Source organism: Sus scrofa, chromosome 13, assembly GCF_000003025.6.
Source record: "Sus scrofa isolate TJ Tabasco breed Duroc chromosome 13, Sscrofa11.1, whole genome shotgun sequence".
NCBI classification, from domain to species: Eukaryota; Metazoa; Chordata; class Mammalia; order Artiodactyla; family Suidae; genus Sus; species Sus scrofa.
The window spans coordinates 66,217,837-66,242,055 of record NC_010455.5 but is presented as its reverse complement, the minus strand read 5'-3'; the positions used below and the strand labels follow the sequence as shown (position 1 = coordinate 66,242,055).

Here is a 24,219-nt window from a genome sequence, read left to right as displayed (position 1 = left end):
TGCTCCACTTACCCGCCAAGAAGTCACCGCCCTAGGCTTCGACTTTCCCGCCCCGCACGCCGCCACGCCAACGCCACCGGAGCGCGCCTGGCCGTTACGTCAAACTTCCGCGCCGGAAGTGGGCGGGCCAGTGGCCCGGCCTGGGGGAAGGGAGTGAGGGCCGAGGCTACCGTGGTGGGTCCCCCGCCAAGCTGGTTAAGGGGAGTGAGAAGGCCCGGAGACTAACTCGACGAGAAACCCCGCGCCCCGGGAAAAAGAAACCCGGCTACACCCGCAGGCCGCCGGCGCTCTGTGAAGATGGCGGGGCCTGAGCTACTGCTCGACTCCAACATCCGCCTCTGGGTGGTCCTGCCAATCGTTATTATCACCTTCTTCGTGGGCATGATCCGTCACTACGTGTCCATCCTGCTGCAGAGCGACAAGAAGCTCACCCAGGAACAAGTCTCTGACAGGTTAGCGCCCTCCCTTCTCCGGCGATCCTACTCTCCTATGACCTTGGGCAAGAAAATGTAGGGGTTATGTTAGTTTGCCGGGGTTTCTCATCGCCCCCCCCCACTACCTCAGTGTTCTTTGGCTGTGTGTTTCACTTTCCTCATCTGCAAAAAGAGGATGATAACAGGACATGCCCCATAGAGCAGGCGTGGGGATTAAATTTTAGATGATGTCTATGGAGACTTTATCATAGACTTGGGGCATGGTAGTTGTTCAATAAAATGTTGCTCTTAATATTATTAGGCTAGTGGCCAACCCTCGGTGGTCTTATCTATGAACTCTTAATCAAAAAGATAGGTGTGATTATACTTCTTTTACCAAACTACTGTGGTGGTCAGCTTTCCAAGTGCTTTGCAAATGTAAAACTGTCATAGAGATGTGAGGAGATGTAATTAATCATTTCCCTTCCTGGAGTGGAGACAACATCTTCCTCATGTGCTTCATGACTGTATCTACCTGTGTCAAGAAGTAATTTGAGAGAATTTAGGTGATATCCAGACATGTGTCCACTCCATATCAAATTAAAAAATTTTTCAGTTAATCGTTCTGATTATTTTGAGACCAACTCAGGCGAATGCTACCATGTCTTTAACACTTTCCTATCACATATTAATCACATTTTAACAAAGAGCAAGCCTTAGGTTCAGAACTTTGCCCAGGTAACAATATCTAGCTGAAAGTTAATAATGTTCTTTTGTTTTTATTGCAGTTATGTTAACATTTATTTTCTATGTGTGGCAAACAATACTGGTGTTAAGCCATGTTGCTGGTAATTGAAAGACTTCTAAAACTTATATAAGTAGGAAAAGTTGATATATAAAAAAATATTAAGTTTTTAGTAGTACAACTGCTTGGTAAATAAGACAAAAACCATAATCATGGAATGGGAATAACTGAAGTTTGGAAAGCACTGCTTTATCATTTTCAGTTGTGCCTCCCAATTCAGTTGAGAATAATCATAAACCAGTACTTATTAAACACTTATTTTCTGCTAGGCATTATGCTAAGCACTTATATTCATTAACATTTAAAATTCAGAGCAGTTCTGTGAGGTAGATGCTATTCAGTTTTAATAGAAACTGAGGCTTAAGAGGATCCAAAGTCACACATGGTGACATTCAGGACTTGAAGCCAAGTTTTTTGGTTCCCATGTCTGGAGCTCTTTCCCCTGTACCACAGCAGCTACTTCAGTTATTTTTCTGTGGCATCAGTTTCAGAACTGATCAGAACTAACCTCCTGGAGATAATCTTAAGAAGTCAGTTCACCACAGAAAGGAAGGCTATAGAAAGATATAAAATGACTGGAGTTCAGACATTCAGCATTGTTTAATTACTGACACCAATAACTGTTTTCCTTTTATCCCCACAGTAACACTAAGATAATCCTGAATCCCCTGAAGAAAAGGAAGCCCAGAGAGGTTAAGTGGCCTCCCCAAAGTAACCAAAATAGTAAAATACTGTGCCTGTAATTAAATCCATATGAGACTCACTTCCAAATTAAATTCTCTTGCCCACAATAACTGCTGTCACAGATTTTTCTGCCATAATTTTCTGCTCTGGGTTCACCATGTGATTTCAGAGTGATGTTTCTGAATGATATCAGACTCAAAGCTCCTTTTTCTAACTCAAAATGAAATTCACAGTTGGTACAATCTACACACAAGGTGGGAGTTTTTTGTTTTTTGCTTTTTGAGGCCACACCCACAGCATATGCAAGTTCCCAGGCTAGAGGTCTAATTGGAGTTAGAGCTGCCGGCCTACACCACAGCCACAGCAATGCCAGATCCAAGCTGTGTCTGCGACCTACACCACAGCTCATGGCAACACTGGATCCTTAACCCACTGAGCGATGCCAGGGATCCAACCCACAACCTCATGGTTCCTAGTCGAATTCATTTCGCTGCACCACGATGGGAACTCCATGTTTGTTTGTTTTTAAAGGCAATGTGCCCTAGTTGTAACAATCAAGAGAAAAGGAAAATATATAAGTGCTTAAGCACAACAGCCCTAGAAGATATGATGCAGAAGTCAGATGCATCATAAAATCACCATAATTGGGGTGGAGCAACAGGATTTTGGAAGCACTGGGATGTGGGTTTGTTCTCCAGGCCAGCACAGTGGGTTAAGGATCCAGTGTTGCCGCAGCTGTGGTTTGGTTCGAGGCTGTGGCTCAGATCTGATCCCTGGCCTGGGAACTCACATGCCATGGGGTGACCAAAAAAAAAAAAAAAAAAAATCGCCATAATTGGGGAGTTCCTATTGTGGCTCAGCAGGTTAAGAACCTGACATAGTGGCAGAGGATGCAAGTTTGATCCCTGGCCTTGCTCAGTGGGTTCAGGATCCAGCATTGCCACAAGCTACAGCCTAGGTAACAGGTGCAGCTCAGATCCCAAGTTGCTGTGGCTGTGGCTTAGGCTGGGCAGCTGCAGCTCCGACTTGACCCCTAGCCTGGGAACTCCCATATGCCGCAAGTGCAGCCCCAAAAAAATAAAATCACCATAATCAAAACATGTTCCATTATAGAAGTGTTCGCTTCTTAGATATCACAGAAGTTATGGCTTGGATGTGATTTCCCTAAATGGTAAACTATGCTTGATAAAGTTCTAAACAAACCAAAGTGCAGTTTTCCTTATATTTACTTGGTGGTTACATCCCTGAAAGTTAAGTATATATAAAAGTCACCCCCACACACACAAAAAATGGATATTAGGTTTGAGGCTTGGATAATTAAAAACAATTCAAGAATTCCCTGGAGGCCTAGTAGGTTAAGGATCTAACATTGCCACTGCTGTGGCATGGTTTCAGCCCTTGGCCCCAGGAGCTTCTGCAAGCACAGCAACCCCCCCCCCCGCCCCCGCAAAAAAAGAAGAAGCAATTCACAGGGATATTCAAAAGATATGGGACAGTTATTCATGTTACACAACTGTCTCCAGCATCGAGGGATACTTAGCATCCTTTCCCTTAACAAATGTCAGTTTTAACCACGCCACCATTTTAACAATCACAAAATTTCCACAGGAATTCCCTCAAGGCGAAGCAGTTAAGGATCTGGTGTTGTCACTGCAGTGGCTTGGTCATTGCCATGACATGGGTTCAATTCCTGGCCCAGGAATTTCCATATGCCACAGGCGTGGCCGTAATTTTTTAAAAAAATCCATTTTGACTATTTTTAAGCATACAATTCAGTGGCATTAAGTACATTCACATTGCTGTGCAGCTGTCACCACCATCCACTTCCATAATATCTTCCTCATCCCTAGCAGAAACTCTGAACCTATTAAATAATAATTTCTCATATCCTTCTCCCCCCAGCCCCTGGGGCCCACCATTCTACTATCTCCAGGATTTGCCTGCTTTAGGTACTTCATGTAAATGAAATCATACAGTATGTCATTTTGTGTCTGGCTCATTTCATTTAGTATAATGTTTTCAAGGTTCATCCGTGTTGTTGCAAATAGCAGGATTTCCTTCTTTTTCAAGGATAAATAATATTCTGGTGTGTGTGTGTGTACACATACATCACGTAATTTTTAATCCTTTCATGGTGGAATTGCACTTGTCTTCAAAATACTGATTTCATTTACTGTAGATATATATCCAGAGTGGAATTGCTAAATCATATTTTTATATGATTCTATGCTATTTTTAATTTAGAAGAACCTCCATACTGTTTTGCATAAAGGTTGTACCACTTTACTCCCATGAACACGGGTTTCCTTTCCTTCCCCTTTCACTCTTAAGATAAAGACTACAAGTTTCTTGAGTTCCTTGGTAGCCTAGCAGTTGAATATCTGGTGTTGTCACTGCTGTGGCTTTTGTTAGAGCTGTAGTATGGGTTTGATCCCTGGCTCCAGAGCTGCATGCCTCAGGCACGGCCAAAAATAAATAAATAAAATAAAATACAGTGGAACTCTTAAAAAGGGAGGAAATCATGTCACATGGTACAACACAGATGAGCCTTAAGGATATTATGCTAAGTAAAATAAACCAGACACAAAAAGGTAATAACTGTAAGATTCCACTTATATGAAGTATCTAAACTAGCCAAATTCATAGAAACACAAAGTAGAATGGTGGTTACCAGGGGCTAGGAGAGGTGGAAGGGGGAGTTATTGTGCACTAGGAACAGAGTTTCAGGTTTGCAGGATGAAAGAGTTCTGGAAATCTGTTTCAAAACAGTGTGAATATACTTAACACTACTGAACTGTGTGTTTAAATGTGGTTAGGATGCTAAATGTGGGAGTTCCCATTGTGGTGCAATGGAAACGAATCCATCTGGTAACCATGAGGTTGCAGGTTCGATCTCTGGCCTTGCTCAGTGGGTTAAGGATCCTGTGTTGCTGTGGCTGTGGTGTAGGTTGCAGACACAGCTTGGATCCCACGTTGCTGTGGCTCTGGCGTAGGCTGGTGTCTACAGCTCCGATTTGACCCCTAGCTTGGGAATCTCCATATACCTCGGGAGCAGCCCTAGAAAGGCAAAAAGACAAAAAAAAAAGGGGGGGGGGACTCACAGGGACTTGCACAGTCTGGCTTTTGCCATCCTCTCAAGCCTTGTTTTCACATTTCTGTAGTTCTCTTTCTTCCAGCCATATGGCCTTTTCTCTGGGCTCAGACATAGGGTTTACTTCTGCCTCAGGGCTTTTGCACACATGCTGTTCCCGCCAGCACCTTGCTAAGGTAATCTCTCCTTATCTTTAAGATTTCAATTTAATCATACCTCCGGAGCAAAGCTTTCCCCAAGACTTCTATTTCCTAGACTCAGTCACATCCCGCTGTTACATACTCATATCATCCATCTCCTTCCCAGGACATAACAGATGAATTTCACTCTTATTCTTGTCGTTATTATCTTTCCCCCTACTAGAATTTATCCTTTCATGAGATACTTGCTTTTTTGTTTGTTTGTTTGTTTGTTTGTTTTTGCTATTTCTTTTTGGGCCGCTCCCGCGGCATATGGAGGTTCCCAGGCTAGGGGTCTATTGGAGCTGTAGCCCGGGGCCTACGCCAGAGCCACAGCAACGCCAGATCCGAGCCGCATCTGCAACCTACACCACAGCTCACGGCAACGCCGGATCCTTAACCCACTGAGCAAGGGCAGGGACCGAACCCGCAACCTCATGGTTCCTAGTCGGATTCGTCAACCACTGCGCCATGACGGGAACTCCGATACTTGCTTTTTGATCACCACTGTTTGTGTCACCTAACGTGGCTCTCAGAAGCTCATAAAGTATTTATTTAATGAGAATAAATGTGTTATCATACACAGCATGAACGGAAGCATAGGGAATTTAAATGACTCGCGCAAGATCGCATAACTGACAAGTGGCAGAGCCAGAATCTGAACCAATCTGTCCAACTCCAGACCTTCAATTAATTATTCTAGATCCAGTGCTGCTTAAACAGTCTGGAGGAGGACCAGTTTTCTGTTTTTGGGGTTTTTTTTTAAATTTCTAATCTAGTACAGACTAGTGCTTATGTTAACATTTTTGATCACATATTTGGATGTTGTGACAATATCAAATTACTATTAAAGTTTCTAAACCCTCATTCTCAGTGTCTGTACATATCTTGTCACAGACCAACATTGGTGTATAGGCCACATCATGAGAAGATGCTTTAGACCAGTCCCAGGGAATAGAGCATATCTCCTATCACCTCTGTAGACCTGTGTATAGAGCAGTCAACTGTGTGGTATCATGAGGTCAAGAGAATGAAGATGGACAGAATTCTCTAAGGGCACCAGGCAAGAAGAGTTCCATGGAGGGAAAAAATGCCATGTTGCTCAAAAAAGAATGAAATTCTGCCATTTGCAGCAACATGGGTACACCTAGAGAATATTATGTTTTATAAAATAAGTCAGACAGAGAAAGAAATACTATATAATATCACTTCTATGTGGAATCTAAGAAGTAGTACAAATGAATCTGTCTACAAAACAGAAACAACTCATAGACATAGAAAACAAACTTAGGGTTACCGAAGAGGAGTAGGGGGAGGGGCAAATTAGGAGTACGGGATTAATAGATAAAAACTACTATACATAAAAAAGTTAAGCAACAAGGACTTACTGTATAGCACAGGGAATTTTGCCACCTTGTAATAACTGATAAAGGAGTATTATCTGCCAAAAAAATCCAAAAAACAAAACTGAATCATTCTGTGGTACACCTTAAGCTAATACAATGGCGTAAGTCATCTACAATTTTAAAAAAGAGAGTTCCATGGAGAAGGTGGGGCTTGAAAAGGAAGTTAGGACATGATGAGGGAGGGGGCACTAGAGCATTCCCAGCACAAGGAGAAGCCGGAATAGGCGTATGGTGACCACAGGTGACCCTAAGGGTACCGGATGACTGCTTAGAGCAGGTGGTTTACACTGAGGAGAAAGAAAACAAGCAGTTTTCTGGTGTTCCTCTGTCTACAATTTTTTTTCCACTTTTCAGGAGGATTTCCATCAACTTAAGTGGGGGGGCCTTTTTTCCCCCCTCAAGGCAACTTTTGAAAACCTAGGAGAAATTACTTGTTTTTGTCTCTTCTATTTGGTATTTGTATCTTGGCACCACCTACTTGTGGTCTACACTCTTGTCTGTAATGATCAAATATCACCAGATAATTTCACTTATTAATTCAATAAATATTCCTTGAGAGCTTACTAACAGTCTGAGACCTGGGTGGAATACCTGTTCGTCGCCCGTCAAGTACAACCCTGTCAAGTCTTGTACTCCTTTCTCTGTGAGGTTTCAAAACTTCCTTCTTTTATCTTCACCCTTCCTTCCTCTTCCCATGCCTGCTGGTCTTCTGAGTAGTATCCAACTGCTGCTCGTTTCACTCAGAGAAAGCTCCTTCTTAGTGCAGTGTAAAATAAGAAAAAAGTTGAGCGTAATGTCCCAAATGTGCCTTCCTCAGGAATCTTTGTTCAGAAAGTCACTTCTGAAAAATGAATGCTCTTTTGGAAAACTGATTGTTGGGTTAAGTATGTTCTTTTGATTTTAAGGACACTTGTATTTTGAAAAGTTTCCACACAGGGCTATTGCCAAATAGCCCTCTCTTGTGTTTAAATAGGTCTCCTACTTTATTCTCTCATTTTCTTCTAGTGTTCCGCTTTTAAAAATCTCATTGTCTTGGTTGTATTTTTCAGTCAAGTCCTAATTCGAAGCAGAGTCCTCAGGGAAAATGGAAAATACATTCCCAAACAGGTACTCATTTATCTTTTATTAAAAGCTCCATGATTCATGGTTGAGAGCAATAGATATCTGAATGTTTTATAAGGGGCCTCTTCAGGGAAAGTTGGAGGCGGGTAAGTCAGTAATTAAGCCTAGTGGTGTTTGCTGTCATTGTGACCCTGCCCTTCTTGGGAAATTGTTTTTAAATGTGACTCAGCTAGAATGTCAGGTCATCTGCCAAGTAGGCTGCCAGCTCGAGTGTAACAGCATATTCCAAGGCCTTTGACTAAACCTCGGGGGGATAATTTGACAATGTGCTATGTCACAGTTTTAAGACTTAAAAAGTTCTTTTTCCTACTAGTCATTCTTGACACGAAAATACTACTTCAACAACCCAGAAGATGGATTTTTCAAAAAAACTAAAAGGAAGGTTGTGCCACCTTCTCCTATGACTGGTATGTTTATTCCCTTTTGTCATCTTTTTTTTTTTTTTTTTTTTTTTTTTTTGGCTATGCCCATGGCATGTGGAAGTTTCTGGGCCAGGTATCGAACCTGGGCCACTGTAACATGGCAGTGACAACTCTGGATCCTTAACCAGTTTGCACTACTAGGGAACTCCTTGCTTCTCTCATCTTTAAGGAGGATTTTCAATGTGAGTTGGAGGGGGTGGGGGTTAGCAGAGAGGATGTTCTTTTATTTGAAATTTAAATTGTAAAAGACAGTAATCTAAGAGACCTTCGAGATCATCAGATTCAGACATCTACAGAGATGAAGTTCTCTTTTTCAAATCTTCAGGGAACCCCAGTATATAAAGTGGATTAAAAAAAAAGCCCTCGGTTGAGGGGGTGAGGGCTAGAGCCACTGTCCTGGTCTCCCCCCATGCTCTTCCTCAAGACCCAGAAATCTGAAGAGCACAGTGTAAAAGCATTCCCCATCTGTGCCTGGATCCTGCTGCTGCCAGATGGCCCCAGATTCTGCTTGAATATTTCCCCAGACCATTTCTTTTGTCAGACATGATTGCTTGGCCCACCCTACAATTTCTCCTACAGATTTCTTACTTCCATTGATCCTGTTGGATGAAAAATACAGCATCTTTAAAGTAAAATGAAGTAATTTGTTATCTATTGTTGACTGCCCTCTAATTTTAGTACCTATTTCTTTTTTGTTTGTTTTTTTGCTTTTTGAGGACTATACCCATGGCATATGGAGGTTCCCAGGCTAGGAGTCGAATCAGAGCTGCAGCTGCCGGCCTACACCACAGCCACAGCAATGCAGGATCCAAGCCGCATCTGTGACCTATACCACAGCTCAAGGCATCGCCATATCTTTAACCCACTGAGCAAGGCCAGAGATCAAACCTGCATCTTCATGGATACTGTCAGGTTTGTTACCACTGAGCCATGATGGGACCGCCAGTACCTATTTCTTTAGGTGAGATAATCAGCTTTTTTTTTTTTTTTTTTTTTTTGTCTTTTTGCCTTTTCTAGGGCCGCTCCCACAGCATATGGAGGTTCCCAGGCTAGGGGTCGAATCGGAGCTATAGCCACCGGCCTACACCAGAGCCATAGCAACGCGGAATCCGAGCCACATCTGCGACCTACACCACAGCTCATGGCAACGCCAGATCCTTACCCCACTGAGCAAGGCTAGGGACCGAACCTGCAACCTCATGGTTCCTAGTAGGATTGTTAACCACTGCGTCACGACAGGAACTCCAGGATAACCAGCTATTTTAAATCCAGACAGAAGGTACTGGAATTGATCTTAATAAGTCTTTTAGAAAACCTACAAGAGGAAGTTCCCTTGTGGTGCAGCAGGTTAAGTCTCTGGCATTGTTGCAGTTGTGGCTCAGGTCACAACTACAGCCTGGGTTTGATCCCTGGCTCGGGAACTTCCATATGCCTCAGGCAAAAAAATAAATAAATAAACATACAAGAAACAAGAGACCAGTAAGTATATGAAAAGACACTTGACACCAATGCAAATTAAAACAAGATGCCCTTTTTAGCCCGTTCATTTGGGGAAGATTAAAAAGATTGACCAGGAGTTCCCGTCGTGGCGCAGTGGTTAACGAATCCGACTAGGAACCGTGAAGTTGCGGGTTCGGTCCCTGCCCCTGCTCAGTGGGTTAACGATCCGGCGTTGCCGTGAGCTGTGGTGTAGGTTGCAGACGCGGCTCGGATCCTGCGTTGCTGTGGCTCAGGCGTAGGCCAGTGGCTACAGCTCCGATTCAACCCCTAGCCTGGGAACCTCCATATGCCGCGGGAGCAGCCCAAAGAAATAGCAAAAAGACAAAAAAAAAAAAAAGATTGACCAAAGCTGCTCCTTTTTTTTTTTTGCTCCTTTTATTTTTTATTTATGTAGTTATCTATTTATTTAGCTTTTTAGGGTTGTACTCTTAGCATATGGAGCTTCCCAGGATAGGAGTCAAGTCAGAGATAAAGCTGCTCCTTTTAAGGTCATGGGAAGTTAGGCCCTCTCAGTGTTTTGTCTTTTTTATTTTTATTTTTTTGTCTTTTAGGGCTGCACCCAAGGCGCATATGGAGGTCCCAGGCTAGGGGTCGAATCGGAACTGTAGCCGCCAGCCTATGCCACAGCCACAGCAATGCTGGATCCAAGCCATGTCTGCGACCTATACCACAGCTCATGGCAATGCCGGATCCTTAACCCACTGAGCAAGGGCAGGGATGGAACCCGCATCCTCATGGATGCTAGTTGGGTTCGCTAACTGCTGAGCCACAATGGGAACTCCTGGGGCCCTCTCACTGTTGTTCAGAGTGTTTTAAATGGTCAAATCCCTTGGCCCAGAAGCTCTTTTAAGAGTTTCTCTTACAGAAATACTTACATAAACATGCTGATTTATGTACACGGTAGTTGTCTTTAGGGTGTGGCCCTAAAAAAAACAAAAAGGGAGAGAGAGAGAGAGATATCATATCATTGTGGAAACACCATTCAAAGTATGTTAAGTTTTTAAAATTAAGAAGCGAAATAGTAAGCATAGTATCCCTTTATGTGTATCTATATACATATAGAGAAACTATTGTGTGTATATATGTATATACATAAAGATCCATAAAGATGGAAGGATATACAACAGTTAAAACTTTATAGCGTAGGCTCAGAGGAACTCTCTATGTCCTGTGTTTCTATGTCGCTTGAATTTATTTACAATGAATTTGTATTACTTTAATTATCAGGTAAATTTAAAATGGATAGAAAACAAGAAGTCCCTGCCAACAGTGCTAACATGTAGTGTGGTCTCTTGTGTGTTTGTCTTAGATCCCACTATGCTCACAGACATGATGAAAGGCAATGTAACAAATGTCCTCCCTATGATTCTTATTGGCGGATGGATCAACATGACGTTTTCAGGCTTTGTCACAAGTAAGTTACGGGCCCGGAGGACTTCAGGTGTACTTCATCCATGATCCTTTCCCATGAGCCTATGAAGAGAAATCCAGGTGCTGCTGCAATACTGTTATCATGGGTCCTTTGGTCTCAGTTTCTTCGCTGGAAACTGACAACAGTCTTTGAACAAAAAAAAATGTAATATGCTATGATTTTATGACTCTTATCCCAAAGCTTTCATAAATCATGGTGTAGGGGTTTTTCTACTCATAGGGATCAAAACAAGTGCCTTGGTAGTTTGTTTCTGAAAATAATCTGCTGAGCAAGAAGCAAGCTGTTTCTATTTTAACTTTGATTTTCTAGGTGTTGGTGCCGGTCATTTGTTTGTTTGGTTATAAGCTACTTTGATTTAAATGAATTTGTTTTCTGAGTAATGTTCTTTGCATATATTTCCACTTTGGGTTTAACAAGATTAGTGCGAGTTCCTTTTTCAGATTTTGGTCACAGCTCAGTTTCAGTCCCTGCTTCTTAAGCATTAGAGAAGCTGGTGTTGTTCAAGGCTGTTAAATCTTCAGAAGTTGACACAAATTTCCTTGTGGAAATCATTTCCCAAACACTATATAGTACTGAGTTCCCACCTCCTCAGGGAAATAATATGTGCATTCACACTTAAACTATTTTAAAGGGGATGCTAGGATTGATTTTGAACTTTTTGTTTCTTCTCTGCAGCCAAGGTCCCATTTCCACTGACCCTCCGTTTTAAGCCTATGCTACAGCAAGGAATTGAGCTACTCACATTAGATGCATCCTGGTAAGGACTTTCTTTTTATATAATAAGAATACAAACCCAAATCTGCAACATTATGTAAAATAGGTGTGACCCAAGTGTGGATTCTTTCTATCTCTGTATCATTTCTTATGCTCTGTTTAGCTTTTATTATATGCAAGTATATTGACTTGATGGGGGCAAGGTGGGAAACCTAAGCTAAGGAGAGCTTGGGTGATACAGTTGACAACTTAGGGTGGCTTTCCTAATAGCTCCAGTCTTCAGTGCTGCACATAAAGGATGCAGCCCACCAACACTTGTGGTTTCCTCTACAGAACAGGCCAGGAGGCTTCTTTCAGTTTTTATTTTATGTACTTCTGTATTGTTTGCATTTATTATACATAATAAGTATATTGTTTTTATGATTAAACATAATAAATGGTTTGAAAATCCATTAGGTAGAAAGGAAAATTAAACAAAGCTTGCATTCCCTGATGAAACAAACCAAACCAGTTGGGATTTCCCTTTCCATTCCTATGCAGAAGAATTCATCACACAGCTGGAGGAGCAGTTTGCCTCCATATCTTGCCTTATGTTAACCTCTAGCAACTCTGTGAAGTGTGTAAAGGAACTGAGATTTGACCCCAAAGTCTGTTCAAATCCAGTGCGCAGCTCTTTGCCTGCAGAGAGCTGTAACTGTTTGTAACACTGCCTTCACAATTTGTATTTCTTCTTCGGTTATGCTTTGGTGACAGTAGCCTACCCCAGTGATTCCTTTACATTCTCTGAACAACCCTGGGTGGTAGAAAGTGTGAACTAGGTTAATTCTGAAATCACTACCTACATTGTTTCACGTTTGCTTTGCTAGGGTGAGTTCTGCATCCTGGTATTTCCTCAATGTCTTTGGGCTTCGGAGCATTTACTCCCTGATTTTGGGCCAAGATAATGGTAAGAAGCAAATACTTGGTTAAATGAAACATTCTTACCAGGGCTGCAATGATCAGGTAGGCTGCTCTGTTAAAGCACAGTTTCATTCCTTACACTGATTCATAAGTTTCTGAGGCAATACCTCAGACTCTGAAAGAGTCTCAATCCCAGGGTCAGGCTGTAGATCTGAGTTCTCCCCGGTAATCAAAGGGACAGTATCTAGTTGGTCAGAGCCTGCTACCCTCCTGTGAGGGATCCAGCACCAGCAATGCAAGCCTATAAATCTGAAGCTGGAAGGCGGCCAGCTTTGATCAGTTAGTTCACTGACTAGAGTTCTTGCCAGTCCAATCCTGGCTCTCTTACTAAGAGCTGGGGCCTTGGACAGGTCCTCTGTTTGCCTGTCTATAAAGCAGGGACCTTAATGATTAACTTCCGTGTGCTGTTAGGAGTAGATGAGGTAGATGTGTAAAGCACTTAGTGAAGTACCTGGCCTGGAGGAGGTGCTCAATAACTGTTGGCTATTGTTACTGTTATTTAAATTTGACATAAAGTTTAGCACTTCCTTTAGGTGTCTTTCTTCTCTTGCTATTATCATGTCCATTTTTCAGAAGAGGTAAAGTGACTTTCCTGGGGTCACACTGTGCAAGACAGGGCCAGTCAGTGAACTGGCCTGTGGCTCTCTAAGCCACCAGCAAGCATGTGTAAGTGCTCTGTAAGGAGCATTCTTCCCCAGGAGTACTGGTTGCTTGCTGAGCCCTGGCACTCATGCTGGTGTGTCTTTTGCTGCAGCTGCTGACCAATCACGGATGATGCAGGAGCAGATGACTGGAGCAGCTGTGGCCATGCCCGCAGATACCAACAAAGCCTTTAAGGTACCCTCACTGCTCCTTCCAGCTTCACTGAAGCTCTGGAAGGTGTTACCAGAGTTAGTGTAAAGATGAATTCCCTGAAGTGAGTGTAGCATATATGGTTCCATCCTTTAAATTCAGCAAAGGTGTATTTTAGTTTACACGTCTCTTTTTCCTGAGACAGAATCACATGTTAAGTAAATTAGAGCTTCTTGGTACCATTACTGGTTTTTAAATGCTCATCCCAATTTAATCCACACTGTAAATGAAGTTGTAAAAACAGCCCAATCAGAAGCCAAATATTTGGAATATTTTGAAATTTTTTGTTGGGTTTTTTTTTTTTTTTTTTTTTTTTTGGTCTTTTTAGGGCCGTACCCGTAGCATATGGAGGTTCCCGGGCTAGGGGTCTAATCAGAGCTGTAGCCACTGGCCTACACCACAGCAATGCCAGATCTGAGCTATGTCTGCAACCTACACCACAGCTCACGACAACGCCAGATCCTTAACCCACTGAGCAAGGCCAGGGATTGAACCCACAACCTCATGGTTCCTCATCAGATTTGTTTCCACTACAGGAACTTCTATTTTGAACTTTTTTGGACCCTGATATATAAATTTCATTTTTAATAAATCTAAGTTGTTTTGTTTTTTTTTTTTTTTTTTTTTTTTTTTTTTTTTTTTTGTCTTTTTAGGGCCGCACTCCTGGCATATGGAGCTTCCCAGGCTAGGGGTCTAATCGGAGCTGTAGCAACCAGCCACAGCCACAACGCCAGATCCGAGCCACATCTGCAACCTACACCACAGCTCACAGCAACGCAGGATCCTTAACCCACTGAACAAGGGCAGGGATCGAACTCACAACCTCATGGTCCCTAGTCAGATTTGTTTCCACTGCACCACGACGGGAACTCTTTTTTTTTTGGTCTTTTTAGGGCTGCACCCAGGGCATATGCAGGTTCCCAGGCTAGGGGTCTAATCAGAGCTGTTGCTTCTGGCCTATGCCACAGCCACAGCAACACCAGATCTGATCCGTGTCTGCAACCTACACCACACCTCACAACAATGCCAGATCCTTAACCCACTGAGCAAGGCCAGGGATCAAACCCACAACCTCATGGTTCCTAGTTGGATTCATTTCCCCTGTGCCACAACAGGAACTCCAAAAAAATCGAAGTTACTTAGAGCCTTTCATGAAGTGATTCTGTAATTTGTAAAATCCAAAATATATAGGAGTTCCTGTCATGGCACAGTGGTTAACGAATCCGACTAAGAACCATGAGGTCGCGGGTTTGATCCCCAGCCTTGCTCAGTGGGTTAAGGATCTGGCGTTGCCGTGAGCTGTGATGTAGGTTGCAGACTCGGCTCAGATCCCGCGTTGCTGTGGCTATGGTGTAGGCCAGTGGCTACAGCTCCGATTGGACCCCTAGCCTGGGAATCTCCATATGTCGCGGAAGCGGCCCTAGAAAAGGCAAAAAGACAAAATATATATATATACTTTTTTTTTTATTTTTAGGGCCACGCTTATGGCATATGGAAGTTCCTAGGCTAGGGGTCAAATTGGAGCTACAGCTGCCAGCCTACACCACAGCAACTCAGGATCTGAGCTGTGTCTGCAACCTCCACCACAGCTCACAGCAACACTGGATCCCCGACCCACTGACCAAGGCCAGGATTGAACCCATATCCTCATTGATACTAGATTTGTTTTTGCCGCGCAACAATGGGAAGTCCCCAGTATAATTTTTGTACAGCAGAGTATCACTAATTTTTCATGATAAAAAGTTGAAATAGAGGGGAATTCTGATGAAATCTTTGCTCATCTTGATGAAAGACATCTATGAAACACCCACAGCTAAAGTCATACTCATGCTAAAAGCTTTTCCCTGAAGGTTAAGAACAAAACAAAGACATCCACTCTCACCACTTCTATTCAGCATTGTCCTAGATGTTCTAGCCAGGGCAGTTAGGCAAGAAAAAGAAATAAAAGGCATCTAGATTAGAAAGGAAGAAGTAAAACTATCTATTTGTAGATAAGATGATCTTGGATGTAGAATATCCTAAGGAATCCTCAAAAATCTATTAGAAGTGGTTAAAAAAAAAAGCAAGGTTTTCAAATACAAGATCAATATACAAAAATCAATTGTAGTTCTACATACAGCTAATAAAGAACCTGAAAGTTGAAATTAAGAAAATAATTTCATTTACAATATTATCAAAAAGAATAAAATAATAAATTTAACAAAACATGGAACCCTGAAAATTATAAAATATTGCTGAAAGAAATTAACTATAATAAATGGAAATACATCCATATTCATATTATCTTGACTTAATTTTGCCAGGATGGCAATAGTCCCAGCTTTGGTTATCTATAGATTCAACACAATCCCTAGCAAAATTCCACCAACCTTTCTTACAGAAATTGACAGGCTTATCCTGAAGCTAATATGGAAATGAAAGGGCCCCAGAATAGGTGAAACAATGTTGAATAAGAACAGAGTTGGGGAGTTCCCGTCGTGGCGCAGTGGTTAACGAATCCGACTAGGAACCATGAGGTTGCGGGTTCGGTCCCTGCCCTTGCTCAGTGGGTTAAAGATCCGGCATTGCCGTGAGCTCTGGTGTAGGTTGCAAACGTGGCTCGGATCCCAAGTTGCTGTGGCTCTGGCGTAGGCTGGTGGCTGCAGCTCCGATTCAACCCCTAGCCTGGGAACTTCCATATGCCGCAGGAGCGGCCCAAGAAATAGCAAAAAGACCAAAAAAAAAAAAAAAAAAAAAAAAGAACAGAGTTGGAAGACTCACAGTTCCTGAACTTAAAGCCTACTTCTGAGCTACAGTAACCAAGACTCTGTGGAACTGGCAGATGGATAGACAACAAATCAGTGGACTAGAACAAATGGGTTTTGACAAAGGTGCCAAGACAATTCATTGGGAGAAATAATGGCCTTATTGCTTATTAGGTAGAGTTTATTTCAGGGGATGCAAAATTTTTAAGTAGGTAGTGGTAATGGTTGTACAGCACTGTGAGTGTAATTAATGCCACTAAATTGTATACTTAACAGTGGTTAAAAGTAGTAAATTTTAAGAATTACCATATGATCCAGCAATCTCACTCCTGGAGATATATCTGGACAAAATATAATTCAAAAAGATACATGCAGAGTTCCCTGGTGTCCTAGCAAATAAGTATCCAGCATTGTCATTGCTGTAGCTTGGGTTCAGTCACTAGCCTAGGAACTTCTGTATGACTCAGGTGCAACCAAGGAGAAAAAAAAAAAGATAACATGCACCTTTATGTTCATAGCAGCACTTTTCACAATAACCAAGACATGGAAACAACCCAAATGTCCATCAAGAGATGAATGGATTAAGAAGATGTGGTACATAGAGTTCCCGTGGTGGTGCAGTGGTTAACTGGGAACCATGAGGTTGTGGGTTCAATCCCTGGCCTTGCTCAGTGGGTTAAGGATCTGGTGTTGCTGTGAGCTGTGGTATAGGTCGAAGATGCAGCTCAGATCCTGCGTTGCTGTGGCTCTGGTATAGGCCGGCGGCTACAGCTCCGATTAGACCCTAGCCTGGGAACCTCCACATGCCATGGGAGCGGCCCTAGAAAAGGCAAAAAGACAAAAAAAAAAAAAAAAAAAAAAAAAAGATGTGCTACACATATACAGTGGAATACTGCTCAGCATAAAAAAAACAACAAAATGAAATTAGGCCATTCACAGCAACATGGATGCAGCTAGAGATTCTCATATTAAGTGAAGTTAGAAAGAGAAAGACCAATACCACTTGATATCATTTATATGTGAAATCTAAAATACAGCACAAATGAACCTATCTACAAAACAGAAACAGACTAAGATATAGATAACAGACTCTGGTCACCAAGGGGTGGCGGAGGGAGAGGATGGACTGCAAGTGGGGGTTAGTAGGCGCAAACTATTACATTTAGAATTGGTAAACAGTAAGGTCCTACTGTATAGCACAAGGAACTATATCCAATCTCTGTGGTTGATCATGATGGAAAATAATATAAAAAAGAATGGAGTTCCCACTGTGGCAGTGGGTTAAGGATCTGGCATTGCTGCAGCTGTGTTATAGGTCGCAGCAGCAACTCAGATACAGTCTCTGGTCTGGGAACTTCCATATGCCGTAGGCATGGCCAAAAAAATTAATGATTTTTTAAAAAAGAAAAAAGAATGTGTGTGTGTGTATATATATATTTATATGTATGTATATATGTGTGTGTATATATAAACATATATATATATATATAAAACTGAGTCATTTCTACACAGCAAAAATTGGCACAATGCTGTATAAATCAACTATAATAAAAAAATTTTAAGTGGCAAATTTTAGGTTGTATATAAAATTTTAAAATAAAAAAAAATTTAATGGAAGTTTTTAAATGGGTCAAAGACCTAAATATAAGAGCTAAAATTATAACGTTCTTGGGCGTTCTCATCGTGGCTTAGCAGAAACAAATCTGACTAGTATCCATGAGGATGCAGGTTTAATCCCTGGCCTCTCCTAGTGGGTTAAGGATCTGGTGTTGCTGTGAGCTATGGTGTAGGTTGCAGACACAGTTTGGATCCCACGTTGCTGTGGCTGTGGTATAGGAGGCCAGTAACTACAGCTCCCATTGGACCCCTAGCCTGGGAATTTCCATATGCCTCAGGTGTGGCTCTAAAAAGACCCAAAAAAGATCCAAAAAAAAAAAAAAAATGAAGTCCTGAATCATGCTACAACAAGGAGGAACCTTCGAAACATGCTAAGTGAAAGAAATCAGTAACAAAAGGTCACATATCATAGCGAGAAAAGATGAATCCAAGATACAGAAAATAAAGTAATAGTTGCCAGGCGTTCAGGGAGCAGATAGTGGAAAGAGTCTGCTGTTTGATAAGGAGGTTTTTTTTTTTTTTTTGCAGTGACAAAAGTGTTCCGGAATAGTGGTGATGGTTGTGCATCTTTGTAAATATAGTAGAAATCACTAGATTGTACACATTAAAGGGGTGAATTTTATGGCATAAATTTTATTTATTTATTTATTTATTGTCTTTCTGTCTTTTTAGGGGCTCACCTACGACATATGGAGGTTCCCAGGCTAGGGGTCTAATCGGAGCTGTAGCTGCTGGCCTACGCTAGAGCCACAGCCACACCAGATCCAAGCTGCGTCTGCAACCTACACCACAGCTCATGGCAATGCCAGATTCTTAACCCACTGAGCGAGGCCAGGGGTTGAACCCGTATCCTCGTGGTTTCTAGTCAGATTCGTTTCCACTGCACCATGAGAACTCCTCTGAATTAAATTTTAAAAACCAATGCCCATAAGCTAACATTTGTATTGCACATTAAGTTGTTTTTCTTTGTTTGTTGTTTGTTTAGGGTTTCTTTTTTGTTTTTGTTTGTTTGTTTTTTGATTTTTAGGGCCACACCTGCGGCTTATGGGAGTTCCCAGGCTGGGGGTTGAATCGGAGCTATAGTTGCTGGCCTATACCACAGCCACAGCAACTTGGGATCTGAGCCACATTCCCAACCCCTGGCAAGGCCAGAGATTGAACCCACCATTCTCATGGATACTAGTTGTATTTGTTTCTGTTGCGCCACAATGGTAACCTCCCACATTAAGTTTCATAGAGCAGTTAAAACCTACTAATTAAAGGCAAAAGTAGTCATCATTAATAGAGTATTTGGGAAATGTAATTTAGTTGCCAGCTCCAGTGACCTTAACCAATTCTTTCTTTTTTAGCTTCAGCCTCCTGTCTGTAAACTGGGGGTAGGGGTGGGTGAGGGGATAGCACAGCAGCATTGACCTTCCAGGATTGAGTGCACTTAACAGAACTGAACCCATTGGATTCATAAATGCCATGAGGATCTGGCATTGCCATGAGCTGTGGTGTAGGTCGCAGACACAGCTCAGATCTGATGTTGCTGTGTCTTGTGGCTTAGGCTGGTGGCTACAGCTCCGATTAGACCCCTAGCCTGGGAACCTCCATATGCCGAGGGTGTGGCCTTAAAAAGACAAAAAGACCAAAAAAAAAAACCCCAGAGCTGAACCCAGCTCCTGGCCTGAAGCAGATTAGTGCTGCTTTCATAACAGCCTTTCTCTCCTTGCCTCCATGTTCTTTTTTGCAGACAGAGTGGGAAGCTTTGGAGCTGACAGATCACCAGTGGGCACTAGATGATGTCGAAGAGGAGCTCATGGCCAAAGACCTCCACTTCGAAGGCATGTTCAAAAAGGAACTACAGACCTCTATTTTCTGAAGACCAAGCAGGGGTTAGCTGTGTCAGGGACTCAGAGTAGCACTTAACTTTGTAAGTTTTGTTTGAGCCAGAGCCCCTCAGAATAAAAAGGTGGATGCATGAGCTGGCGGGCATGCCGCAAGGATTGTTCTTGTCTGAGGTGTGTTGCCTGTTATGTTTGAAACCAGAGGAAATATGAGGAGTGTGTGTTGAGTGATTTCCCCAGAAACAGCTATTTTTTAAAGATTTAAAAATCTTTTTTGGTAACTCTAGTAGTAAAAGTCAGAAAGGGGTAAACTCAAGCTAGCGATAAGATATAAAACTTAGCAAAAATTGAATCTTTGGATAAAACATTGTCAAACCTAATTATTATGTGCAGACATTCTGATTTGTAACCACAGTAAACTGCTGTTTTCTTGGGATCCAAACACCCAGCATTTTATCTTTAACTTTTATTAGTATCTTTCTAACTTTCCTTACATGAATAATACATTCTCATTACTGAAAATTTAGGGCTGATGGATAAGCAAAATGAAGTTCCCTGTGTCGAACACCAAATGTGTCAAGACCTTTTTCAAAGTCTTTTCACATTGAATACCCAGAGCCAGGACAAACTGCAAAGCTCCTCAACTGTCCTAATACTGTCCAGTGAAAACCAATGACCCTGAGACACTGCCAGATTCTCAAGTGCCTTTGGGATACTCAGAGACTTCAAAGGCTAAGTTACACAAGGTCTTGATCTGGACTTCAGAATATATCAAATCCATTGACAAATTAATGGTGGTGTACTGTGTGTGGCTACTCTGTTAAATGAAAGATCCCGTGTCCCAGTTGCTCAGGACATGAGAGAGCTTACATATGGTTGTACGAAGGGAGAGGGGATAATTGCTGGCAGACACATAGTTAAGGGTTGCCCAGGAATAATTCTTTCTGGATTAACTATCCCAGGGAAGTGGCAAAGGGTCATTTCTGCACCAAGAGGTGAATGTGACTCAAATGTTAGAACACTGTAATCAGAACAGACAACTCGTTACTACAAATTAAACCATTCTGTTTTCTTCGCCTGTAAAAAAATGTGGCCTCTGTGGGTCCCTAGCGGCCTTTTGCCAACAGTTCTGAGTGCCTGTCATGTACCAGGGCTGGAGAATCTAAGACAGAAAAGATGTGACCCTTGCCCTAGGAACTCAGAGACACAGAAGAACTTGGTGGTTCTTAATTATTCACTGGGTCACAGGACCTCTCTGAGAATCTGATAGAAGCTCCGACTCCCCACCCAGGATAACACTCATGGGTAACCCCAGGAACATTGACGGACCCTCCAAAGCCTATCCATAATGACCCACAGGCCCAAGGTAAGAAATGCTGATATTTAAAACAGCTGCTTAAACAAGATATTGAGGGAGCAAGAGTTCATAGGAGAGCTGACATTTGGCTTGGGTCTTGAAAGAGATGGGCAGTGTAAAAGGGCATCCCAAGCAGAGGAAACAAAACCAGCAAGGCCTGCAGATTCAAATACCTACCATTAGGAGTTCCCGTCGTAGCGCAGCAGAAATTAATCTGACTAGGAACCATGAGGTTGCAGGTTCAATTCCTGGCCTCATTCAGTGGGTTAAGGATCCAGCGTTGCCGTGAGCTGTGGTCTAGGTCATAGATGCGGCTCGAATCCCAAGTTGCTGTGGCTCTGGCGTTAGGCCAGCAGCAATAACTCCAATTCAACCCCTAGCCTGGGAACCTCCATATGCTGCGGTGTGGCTCTAAAAAGACTAAAATAAAATATCTACAGTTAGCTGCACCCTGACAAATAATGATGACTTAGATTTGAGGACACTTAGAGGCAAAAGTCAGCGTGGTTCCTCTGGTCTGTAAGGAACATCATAGGCATGTGTGTATGTGAAAGACACTGGGGATTACTAACTGAGGGATACAGAAACAACTCAGCCTGGCTTAAGCCTGTCATGGATCATGACAGGCTTCCTTTTAAGAAAGGAATGTAAATTGGCTCAATAACTAAAATGTCCAGCAGTCAGCTGACTTCAGTGTAGCTGGATCCAGGGCCTCAAATGATATCATCAAGACTTGGTTGCCTTCTCAAGTCTGTTTCTTCTTACTCTGAGGCAGTTTGTCTTCTCACGGAGACACCAGCTTAGTAACCCAGTGAACGGCACCCCTTAAAATTCCAGGAAAGAGATACCTGACCAGATTTGGGTCATGCACAAACTCTAGGAAATGCTTAGCCCCACCTAAACTACAAGGACTGAAGGTGGGATAAGGGTGATTCCCTAAAGGAAAACAGAGGTGTTGCTGCCAGAAGAAAGTGGCATGTGTATCAGGAAAGAAAAAACATCTTGTACATTTTAATTACCCAGACTACCTGGAGTATGTTCTCAAAAGGGGGTACTGCCCCTGTCCCAGTAGGCCATGAAGTCTGAAAATATTTCCTGGATTTCTACAATATGCCCAGTGCCATGCTAGATATTTTCAGATCCTTCTGTGCACTCGAAACACTCATTGACCATCTCTCCGACTGTGCCCACGTACAAACCATGCTCCAGACTTTAAGAGCTCAGAAAACTGTCACATGCTATGACGGAGGCTGCTGGTATGTCCTGCAGGTCAGCCAACCTGGGAGGGCAGGGAAGGCTTCCCAGCCAAAGTGTCATCTCAAGATGTGAAGGATTACAAGGAAATATATACAGAACCAAGGAAAGTTGAGAGATTATGCCAGGCAGAGGGGAACATGTGTGCAAGGTCCCAAAAGCTGAGGTGGTGGCCTTTTCATGAAACTGAAACAAGACTTGCATGACCCTCAAGAATAGAGAATAAAAAGATGTGGTGAGCACTAGGTTACTTTAGATGAGCAAAGACTATGGTGTGTGAATTACATCTCAATAAAGCTGCTTTAAAAATAAATAAGAGACAGGCAATGAGGCAGAGGCAAGGCTAGATGGCAGAGAGCTTGTAAATCACCCTTCTGCAAAGAAAGTGATGCTGCTATGGCTTCAGGAGCCTCTGGAAGGGATCAATGGGAAGGGATATGGAATGGATGGGGTCAAAGTGGTCTGGAGTGTTAGGGTGAGCATGAGGTCAGAGTGGGTGGTGATGAGGCCATGTAGGTAGTTAGCTCCTGCTTCCTAGCACTGTCTGGTGTGTGGCTTTGCATAAGACACGTTCCCTCTGGGGCCTCAGTCTCCCCATCTGCCAAAAGATTACATGGCATAGCCACTTTGGAAGACAGTCTGGCATTTCCTCAAAGGGTTAAACAAAGTTTTCATTTGATCCAGCAATTCCTTTCCTAGATAGATCTCCCGAGAGAAATGAGGACATATGTCCACACAAAAATTGTACACAGATGCTCCTGGCAGCATTATTCATGGTAGCCACAAAGAGAAACCACCCAGTTTCCGTCACCCAGAAATAGATATATAAAAGAGATATATCCAAACAATGGAATATTATTCAGCAATAAAAAAGAATGAAGTTCTGAGCTGTGGTTTAGGTCACAGACACGGCTTGGATCCTGCAGCACCGTGGCTGTGGCATAGGCCAGCAGCTGTAGCCCCAATTTGACCCCTGGCCTGGGAACCTCCATATGCCATAAGTACGGCCCTTTAAAAAAAAATGAACTTCTGATACAACCTATGACATGATGAACATCTTCATTACGAAATGTCTAGAAGAGGCAAATCCATAGAATCAAAAGATGAATGGTTGTCAGGTCTTGGGGAAGGAAAATGGGAAATGATTACTAATGGGTACAGGGGAGTTGGGGGGTTTTTTGAGGATAATGACAATGTTCTAAAATTGTGATAGATGCATAACTGTGCAAATATACTGAAAATATACTAAATACACTACAATATACACTATTAGTGCAAATATACTAAAAACCACTGAATAGTATCCCTTAAATAGGTGAATTTTATGGTATATGAATGACATCTCATTAAAGCTGTTAAGCAGGGAGGGAGATCATAAGCCCTTGGCATCCAATGTCAAGCTCTCTCATGGTCACAGCTACGAGAGGCTCATATAGACTATGCAGGCTGCAGAAGGACCGTATCAAGGAGACATCTGGGACTACTGTATGCAGAGGGGTGTCAGGGATCCGCCAGCATGTCCCTGAGCCTCATGTGCTTTCACCCCTGGCCCTGCCACCCCTCCTGCTGACCCTGCTCTCACCCTGGTTCCACCTCCCCTTCTCCCAGGCTCTGGGACTGTCTGGGAAGATCAGGGGGTTCAGAAACCTGAGTTCTGCATCTGTACCCCTCCAAAAGGGTCTGGTATCCAATAAAATATTTTACTTCGGCAATCAACTCACAAAATGTACAGCCAGCCCTATGCAAACTTTTCCTTCCTCCCGCTTCTTTGCGAATTACTTTTTCGTTCTAATTTTTTTTTTTTTTTTTTTAGGGCTGTAAGTACAGTATCTAGAAAT

General features: G+C 42.5%; 2 protein-coding genes and 1 long non-coding RNA gene across 4 annotated transcripts in view; 1 reads left to right on the top strand and 2 right to left on the bottom strand.

The window, feature by feature from the left end:
• Positions 1-105, bottom strand: part of FANCD2 (Fanconi anemia complementation group D2) — a 66,651-nt gene extending 66,546 nt beyond the window's left edge. The window contains exon 1 of one of the 2 annotated variants that reach the window (XM_021069313.1): positions 13-105. The gene's annotated coding sequence lies outside the window, so the exon portion shown is untranslated. The remainder of the gene's footprint in view (positions 1-12) is intronic. The other variant, XM_021069315.1, reaches the window with a different exon arrangement.
• Positions 93-20,212, top strand: EMC3 (ER membrane protein complex subunit 3). The gene is made up of 8 exons (XM_003358517.4): positions 93-452; positions 7,628-7,685; positions 8,014-8,107; positions 10,932-11,036; positions 11,730-11,811; positions 12,635-12,714; positions 13,483-13,565; positions 19,677-20,212. The coding sequence occupies exons 1-8, from the start codon at positions 298-300 to the stop codon at positions 19,803-19,805; spliced, it is 786 nt and encodes a 261-aa protein (XP_003358565.1). The 5' UTR covers positions 93-297; the 3' UTR covers positions 19,806-20,212.
• Positions 6,204-24,219, bottom strand: part of LOC106505670 — a 31,036-nt gene continuing 13,020 nt past the window's right edge. Inside the window, exons 4-6 of the long non-coding RNA XR_002337653.1 lie at positions 10,498-10,545; positions 7,170-7,331; positions 6,204-6,613 (exon numbers count right to left, since the gene is read on the bottom strand). This is a non-coding gene — a long non-coding RNA (uncharacterized LOC106505670). The remainder of the gene's footprint in view (positions 6,614-7,169; positions 7,332-10,497; positions 10,546-24,219) is intronic.